General features: G+C 57.3%; 1 protein-coding gene across 1 annotated transcript; it reads left to right on the forward strand.

The window, feature by feature from the left end:
• Positions 1-4,480: 4,480 nt before the first annotated feature.
• On the forward strand, positions 4,481-8,629 carry SLC22A31 (solute carrier family 22 member 31). Its single transcript, XM_057712667.1, is given in 10 exon segments — positions 4,481-4,870; positions 5,965-6,052; positions 6,157-6,219; positions 6,301-6,603; positions 6,606-6,639; positions 6,807-6,949; positions 7,047-7,172; positions 7,278-7,472; positions 7,848-7,958; positions 8,346-8,629. Coding segments are annotated over 10 exon segments (1,737 nt in total).
• Positions 8,630-8,675: the final 46 nt, after the last annotated feature.

The following is an 8,675-nucleotide window of genomic DNA, read 5'->3' on the forward strand; positions in this document are numbered from 1 at the left end:
GACAAAATTTAGTCAACAGCAAAGGTAAATACACAGGTAAGCATAAAAGCCACTATTAGTGTACTCTGGTTTATAACCACACTTTTTCCTACAGTATTTAATAGACAAATGCACAAAATAATCATTATGAACCTTTGAATGCAATATATAAAGATGTAATCTGTGAAAATAACAATCTGAAGGAGGGACAGAGATATACAGGAGGAGGGTGTTTATATTTATCGGAACTAATTGGTATTATTCAAATAATGCAAAAACGATGTTAAAAAATGCCATTTAAATGGTTATTATTCAAATTAGTTTAACCTAGATTGTCATAAAATGTTAACTGTAATCACCAAGGTAACCGCAAACAAATAACTAAAAAATACCTGGAAAAAAATGGAATCAAGATGTAATGCTTAGGGCTTCCCTGTTGGCGCAGTGGTTAAGAATCTGCCTGCCAATGCAGGGCACACTGGGAAGATCCCACACGCCACGGACCAACTAAGCCCGTTTGCCACAACTACTGACCTGTGCTCTAGAGCCCATGTGCCTCAACTACTGAGACTGCATGTCACAACTACTGAAGCCCACACGCCCAGAGCCCATGCTCAGCAACAAGAGAAGTCACTGCAATGAGAAGCTGGCACACCGCAATGAAGAGTAACCCCCACTTGCTGCAACTAGAGAAAGCCCGCACACAGCAACAAAGACCCAACACGGCCTAAAAAACAAACAAACAAAAAAACCACACAAAGAAAAAAACCTGACACAAGAGGAAATAAGAATAGATGTACAAGAACTAAAGAGATTTGAGTCAGTAATCAAAAACACCCCAAAAAAGCAAGCCCAGGAACAGATGGCTTCACAGGTGAATTCTACCAAACATTAAGGAATTAACACCAATCCATTCCAAACTTCCAAAAAGCAGAAGAGGGAGGAACACCTCTGAAGTTACTGGACACATCCTAAGTTATGAGGACAGCATGACCCTGATTCCAAAGTCAAAGACACCAAAAAACAAACAAACAAACAAAAACCTACAGACCAGTATCTTATGAATACAGATGTAAATATCCTGAAGAAAATACTAGCAAATATCACTCAGATGTGGAATCTAATTTTAAAAAATAATATAAATGAACTTATTTACAAAACATAAACAACTTACAGATATCGAAAACAAACTTACGGTTACCAAAGGGGAAAAGGAGGAATAAGTCAGAAGCTTAGGATTAACATAAATAAATAAAATGAAAAAAAAAAACCAAAAAAAAACCATACACACACTACTGTATATAAGATAGAAAACCCCAAGGACCTACTGTATAGCACAGGGACCACCACTCAATATTCTGTGATAACCTCTATGAGAAAAGAATCTGAAAAAGAGTGGATATTTGCATACATGTAACTGAATCACTTTGCTGTACACCCAAAACTAACACAACATTCTAAATCAACTATAAATCAATAAAATTTTAAAAAAAGAAAGAAAATACTAGCCAGCTAAATCCAGCAGCACATTACAATTATTACACACCATGATCACACAGGATGTACCTGAGGAATTAAGAAGGGGCATTCCACACACAAAAATCAATGTAATAACACACGACATGAATAGAAGGAAGGGGGAAAACCACATGATCATGTCAACGCAGAAAAAGCATTCGATAAAATGCAGCATCACTTCATGATAAAACACTTTTAAAAGCAGCAACAGAAGAACACCTCCGCACGCCCCAAGCTAATATCGCAAATACCCAAAGCCAATATAATCAGTGATGAAAGACTGAAAACTCTCCAAGATCTGCAACAAGACAAGGATGCCCATTTTCACCAGTTTATTCAATATTGTAATAAAAGTTCTAGTTAGAGAAATACATAAAATGCATCCAAATTAGACAGGAAGAAGTAAAACTCTCTCTATTAGTAGATGACGTCATGTGTAGAAAATCCTAACATAGAAGTTCAGCAAAATTGTCGGATACCAGATCAGTATTTTTTAATGACTTGCACTTCTATACACTAGCAATGAACAATCTGAAAAGGAAATTTATAAGATAAGCTCACTTACAATAGCCTCAAAAAGAATACTTGGGAATAAATTCAGTCAAGTTCATGATTTGTATACCCCAAACCACAAAACCCTTCTGAAAGAAATTAAAGATGACTGAAATAAATGGAAAGACATCTAATGAAACTTAATATTTTGTAACTTAATATTGTTAAGATGGCAATATTCCCCAAGCATTCTATAGATTCAACACAATCCCTACTAAAATCCCAACATTCTTTTTTGCAAAAATAGAAAAAGTGATCCTAAAATTCATATGGAGTTGTTAGTGGAAAACAGTCAAATAGTGAAAATAATCTTAAAAGAGAACAGAGCTCCATTTTCAAGCCATTATGCTTCACGCATGAGGTCAGACACAGGGATCAAGGGAATACAACTGAGAGTCCAGATAGTAACCACACAATAGGTCTCATCAAGGGTGCCCACAGATTCAACAGGGAAAGAACAGGTCTTTCAACCAATGGTGCTAGGAAGTCTGGACATCCACCTGCAAAACAATGAAGTTGAACCCTTATCACATATACCATGTAAAAACTAACTGAAATTGGATCAAAGCCCTAAATCTAAGAGCTGAAACTATAAAACCATTAGAAGGAAACACAGGTGTAAATCTTCACGATCTTGATTTCTTACATATGACACTACAAGCATGAGGATAAAGAAACAATTAACTGAAACTCGTCAGCATTAAAAACTTCTGTGCATCAACCGCCACAATCAAGAAGGTGCAGAGACAACCTACCGGCTGGGAGAAAATATCTGCGCGTGGCGTATCTGATGCTGCCTAGAACTGGGAACACATGCAGAGCTCTCACTGTGCAGGTGAGCAGCACAAAGGCACGCAACCCAGCGGAAAAGGGGCCAGGGGTTTGCACACGGACTTCTCCAAAGACAAACACATCCAACAAGCACATGAGAAGGTGCTCAACACCACCAGCCATTAGGAAAAAGCAAATCAAAACCTCGGTGAGCTCTCAGTGCCGAGGCCAGGGTTCAATCCCTGATCAGGGAACAGGAATCCTGCAAGCCGTGCAGCCAGGCCAAAAACAACAAACAAACAAACAGAACACCTCAGTGAAATACTTCACGCCAACCAGGAGGCGGATAGTTCGGTTCTGTGTTTCTGTTTGTTTGTTTGTTTTAAGAGAACACAGGTGTCGGCTAGGAGGTGGAGAAATGGGAACCCTCACATATCGCCGTTGGGAACGCAAAACAGGCCACCACTGTGGACCATGGCTTGGTGGTTCCTCAAGAAATTACACACAGACTCAGCACACGCCCCAGCAATTCCTCTCCTGGGTCTGTACCCTGAGGAACTGAACACAGGGACACAAACACTTGTGCACAAACGTTCGCAGCAACACTAGTCGCAACAGGCAAACCGCGGAAACACCCTCCACGGCCACCGGCAGATGAACGGGTGAGCAACACGGGGCACGTGCCCGTAAGGGACTGTCACTCAGCCACAGAGGAGGCGCGGCTCCCGACACCCGCTACCACGTGGCGAGCTCGGGAAACACACTTCTACGCCAAAGACTCCCACGGCCGGAGGCCACGTGCCGCGCGGCGGGCGGCGGGAGGAGGGGGAGGGAGGGCCCGCCTGTGGCGGCTGAGTGGGAACCAGCGCTCCTCCTGCGGCGACGAGGGCACCCCGCAGCCTGAGAGAGGGGGTGCCACACGTGCTGAGCTTCACGTCGCGCGAGTTTCTCCTCCACCAGGACCAACGGCGGCGCAGCCTGCAGGGCCCGCCCCGGCGCTCCCCCGCGACCTACCTCGTCCCGGGGACGTCGCGCGGGAGCGGTGCCCTCGAGGCTCGCCTGGCGGGAGCAACCCGAGGGAGCCCTCACCGTTCCGGACACGGCGCTCGGCCGGGGCTGCAGACCGCGGGCCGCGCCGGGCGCTCCGAGCCCGACGGTGCGAGCCGGCGCCGCTCGCGCTTCACAGGCCTGGCCCGCGGCCGGCGCGGGGTCCCGGAAGGATCCGGCCCGCGGCCCCCGCACGTCGCCGGGCCTCTCCGGGGCCCGAGCCGCCTGAGGGAGCGCCCGCCCGGGGTCCGCGGGGGCGGCCGAGACGTCGCCTCCCGCCCCGCCAGCGACTCCGACGCCGCTCGGGCCTCGCGCGCACCTGAGCGCCCCGCGGGCCGCGCCCCCAGGCCGCGCTCGACGCCAGGACGCCTCGCTGGCCACGCCCCGCCGTCCGCGTCCGCGGCCCCAGACGCCTCACCTGCCCGGCCCTCGATGGCCCCGCCCCCGCCCGCTCCAGGCCACACCCCTTCCTCCCGCCCCTCGACCCAGGCCCCGCCCTCCAGGGCCCCGCCCCGCCGGCGCGCAGACTCCTCCCCTAGCGGGCCCCGCCCCCAGGCCCCGCCCCGCCCTGCCGGCGCGCAGAGGCCTCGGGGGCAGCTAGGTGCAGGCGCGGATGCTGCGCGCGGCGGGCAGCTTCGGGCGGGCCCGGTACCTGCTGGCCGCCGCCCCGTGGCTGCCGTGCGTGGCGCCGGGGTTGGCGCTGGGCTCCGCGCTGCTGCTCACCGCGCTGCCCGCGCACTCCTGCGGGCCGGACCCCGCCCGCGCCCGCAGCCCCTGCCTGCCAGTGAGCTTCCCAGACCGCACGGCCCGCGCCCGCCCCAGCGGCCCCCCGCCGGCCTGCTTCGCAGCGCGGCCGCCAGCTCTTCTGCACCTGCCCCTCCGCCCCCTTCCTCTGACCCCCTCCTCCCGTCCCGCCTGCGCTGCTGCCCTTGGTCGCCTGGGGCTGCCGTGCTGGGGCTTGCGATTGCGGGGGGCCGGGGGGATCAGCCCCTCCCGTCTGACGGTGCCGGCAGGCAGCGTGCCGCGCCAAAAGGCAGCGTCTGAGGCTGGGGTCTGACAAGGTGGGCAGGCAGTCTGGGGAGGCAGAGGCGCTAAGCTGAAGGTCTGAGCAGGTACGTGGGGGTTCCCTTCAGTGCCATGAAAATTCTAACAACCTGTGGCTTTGGGCCGTGCAGGTGTCCAGACTGAAGTTCCAAGACTTTGAATCAAAAGAGTGATTCGGTCAGCTCCGTTTCTGAATAGCAGGCCTCCCACCTACCCGGTGTGTGCAGACTGGCCTAGCAGCAGGGGTACCAAGGGGGCATCCCAGGGCTCTAGGAGGGGGTAACTGGGACTTCCCGCCCCACCCTCACGCTAGGACCTGCCTGCCTCAGCCTCTCTCTTGGCAACCTCTGCCCCGCAGCCCTGTCCCCCCCGCCTCCCACCCCTGGGATGAAGGGCCCAGGTGGAGATGGACAGGGTTCCCCCATCCCTGCCAGGCCCGTCTGCAGCCCTGAACTGTCGGGGCCTCCTCCTCCTGCCCACCTGTTTGGTGTAGTGATGGACCCTTGCCCACCAGCTTTCACAGGTGGTCAGACTTTAAAATCTCTGATGGAGCGTGACCCAGAATGGTATGCTAAGCTTGGGGAGAAGGCAGAGAGTAGGCAGGGAGGTGCAAAGCTGAGATCGAGGGCCCTGCAGCCTGTTACAGGAGCAGCTCTTGAAGTGCAGGGGACAGGGGAGGTGCAGGAGAGGCCCTGGGGCCAGCCTGGCCGGAGAGTGATGGCTGGAGAAAGGCGGTGCAACCCTGTCCAGAGCCAAAGAGAAGCCAGACTTGGGGTTCCATGCAGGTGTCCTGAGGACCTGGGGAGTGGGGCTCAGACCAGGAATTGTCCAGTTCCATGTGAAGACCACTAGGGTCAGGAGGCCACGCTGCGAGACCCTGAGCAATTGCCGTGACCACTAGGGTCAGGAGGCCACGCTGCGAGACCCTGAGCAATTGCCGTGTCCTCTTTGTGGCTCTTTGCCCCTCCTCCCAGGGAGGAACCATGCTGGGAATTCCAGCGTTGGGGGGGGGGGGGGTCCTGGCTGGCTGACAGGTGGCTGGTGTCCCCACAGAGGAACCTCATGTGTGAGGACAGCTGGAAGGTGCCGCTGGAGCAGGGGGACCACCTCCTGGGCTGGCTGCTGGGCTGTGTCCTCCTTGGCCCGGGGTTTTAACCGGTGAGGCACCACCCCACCCCCCTGCCCTGGCAGCCTCCCCTGAGCCCTCTTGACCCGAATCCACGTGTGTCCCCTGCTGGCCACCAGCTTTCCTGCCCTGCTGGCTCTGCAGCTGTCTCACAGGGGCCTCCCTCACCCTCTTTGTGGCTCGTGAGTACTGGGGGGGCCCTGGGGGGCGCCCGCTTAGGCTGGGCCTCTAACGCGCCGGAGGGTGCCTTCCTGGGGCTCCAGCTGAGGGCCCTTCTCCAGAAGGCGGCCGGGCGCTGTCTGCTCCGTGGGCTCTGCTTTTTGCGGGGGGCACATTGGCCTCCGACGCCCAGGTTGTGGACCAGTCAGCGACGGGCCCCCACAGCCCTGAACAGGGCAGCCCTCCCGAGAGGCCTGGGCCTCAGGCCACCTGTGTCTGTCCAGGCCTGGCGCTGTGTGAGCCCTGCGTCGCCTGGCATCCTCCGTGGGGACCAGCCCCTCCGCTGTGGCTGCTGCCGCCCGGCCTGGCCCTGCTCGCGCAGCACTGGCGCCTTCTGCAAGGGCTGAGCACCTGGCAGCGGGACTCCTGCTGCTCTTCTGCGGGTAAGTGAGAGGGGTTCACGTCCACTGCGGAGGCCACGTGCGTGGCTCCTCTCTGTGCAGCACCAGGCAGATGGGCACGGGACAGGGACACAGAGAGCAACGCACTGTGCCTCGAACTGGGTTCTTCCTTACGGTGAGGTCCCTAGGCATCCGCCCCAGCCCCACAGGCTTCCAGCCCTGTTCCCCGAGTCTCCCTGCTGGCTGCTGGCCGCAGGGAAGCTGGCCCAAGCCAGGAAGATCTTGAGGCGCTTTGCGGAAGCCAGCGGTGTGGACCCCGAGGACAGCTCCGAGGAGCGCTCCCTGGCTACGGGTGATGGACCCGCGGGGGAGGAGGGAGACCGGGGTGCTGGAGGAGGGGAGCGGCGTCATCCGCTCATTCAGGCCCCGTTATGTCCCCGGGGCCGCAGAGCTGGACACGCTGTACACAGGCAGCCCCCAGCCCCAGCACCACTGGGTCCTGGAGCTCCGGCACACCCGCGTCACCAGGAGAAACGGACACATCCTGGGCTTCAGTTGGTGCGGGGGGGGGGGAAGTGGGCGGGCTGGGGGGAGGGAGGGCCTTTGCCCACCTGAGGTGAGAGTCCCTGGCTGGGCTGGGCCTCAACTTTTCATCCCTCCCAGGGGGGTCGGTGGGGCAGCAGCCAGCTTCCCACGCAGCCTGGCCCCGAGCCAGCCCGCCTTCTATTGGCCCTACTTCCTGGTGGCCGGCCTGGAGGCAGTGGCCACCGTCTTCCTGCTCCTGACAGCAGACCTCTGGGGGCGCCGCCCAGCCCTGCCGCTGGGCACCTTGGTCCTGGGCCTGGTACCCCTGCTGCTGCTTGCAGGGGCCCAGTGTGAGTGCCGGGCCCTGCAGGCTGGCAGGGTTGTCACGTGTGGCTGGGGGTTTGCCCAGTGGTGGGGGGATCCTGAGATGAGCCCCTCCTGGACCTTGGAGAGGCAGGCACAGGACGAGGTGTTGGGGCGAGGCTGCTCTTCTTTCCAAATGCATCTCCCCAGGGTGCACCTGGGGAAACTGAGGCCCAAAGAGTTGAGGCCAAAAGGATTCTACACGAAAGGGCTTCATGTAAGGGTCTGGTTTGGCCAGGGGCAGTCTGCGACCCCCGACCCCCAAGGGCAAGAGCAGGGGAGGAAGGCCGGGGAAGCTGGATCCCTGAGACACGGGTTGCGGGGGAGCACGGGCAGTGTGGGAGCCCGCTCCTCCTCCCCGGACCTGCCCGGCTGGACGCTGCTGTCCCTCTCTGTCCTGGGGCTTCTGGCCTCCCAGGCCACGTCCACCCTCAGCAGCCTCTTTTCCGCTGACGTCTTCCCCACAGTGATCAGGTGAGCAGGACTCAGGGGCTGAAGGGCGGGGCCCTGCCTGCGCACCCCACTCCCCACGCTCCCCAGCTCCGAGCCATCGGGACCAGCGTTCAGGTGTCTCTTTCTGGGTGGCAAGGGGGGACACTGGCCACAGAAGGTTCTGCACGTCAGCTCAGGAGTAGAGGAAGGGGAGGTCAGAAGTGAGCCCCCAGAGAGGGTCAGATTCCAGGCGGAAAATCAGCTTTCGATTTTCTAATGAAAAGGAGAACGTTCGTTGCAGGGCAGCTTTCTCCCCAGAGTTTTCAGCTGTTTTCCTGGGGCCCCCACACCTTGGCACCGCTGAGGTCCACCCACCCTGGGAGCACTGGGCGCCCTGCGGGGCTGTGTCACACGGCTCCCTCTTGCAGGGGGGGCCGGGCTGGGCCTGGTGCTAGGAGCCGGGTTGCTGGGCCAGGGGGCCCCCCTGCTCACCAACATGCACAGCCTGCATGGCTCCTTCCTGCAACACGTGGTCTTCACGTCCTTTGCTGTCCTCGCCCAGCTGCGCGTCCTGCTGCTGCCCCAGTCGCTGCAAGACGCCGACCGCCTGCACTGCTCCCCGCTCCTCTGGGGCCGCCCCCACCAAGACCACCTGCCTCTGCTGCTGGCGTCCCTCCCCCAGGCAGGGACACAGCTGGTCCAGGGGGAGTGACCAGGCTGCAGAGACACGCCACCTGCCAGTGCGGGCCGAGGGGTCT

Source organism: Hippopotamus amphibius, chromosome 16, assembly GCF_030028045.1.
Source record: "Hippopotamus amphibius kiboko isolate mHipAmp2 chromosome 16, mHipAmp2.hap2, whole genome shotgun sequence".
NCBI lineage: Eukaryota > Metazoa > Chordata > Mammalia > Artiodactyla > Hippopotamidae > Hippopotamus > Hippopotamus amphibius.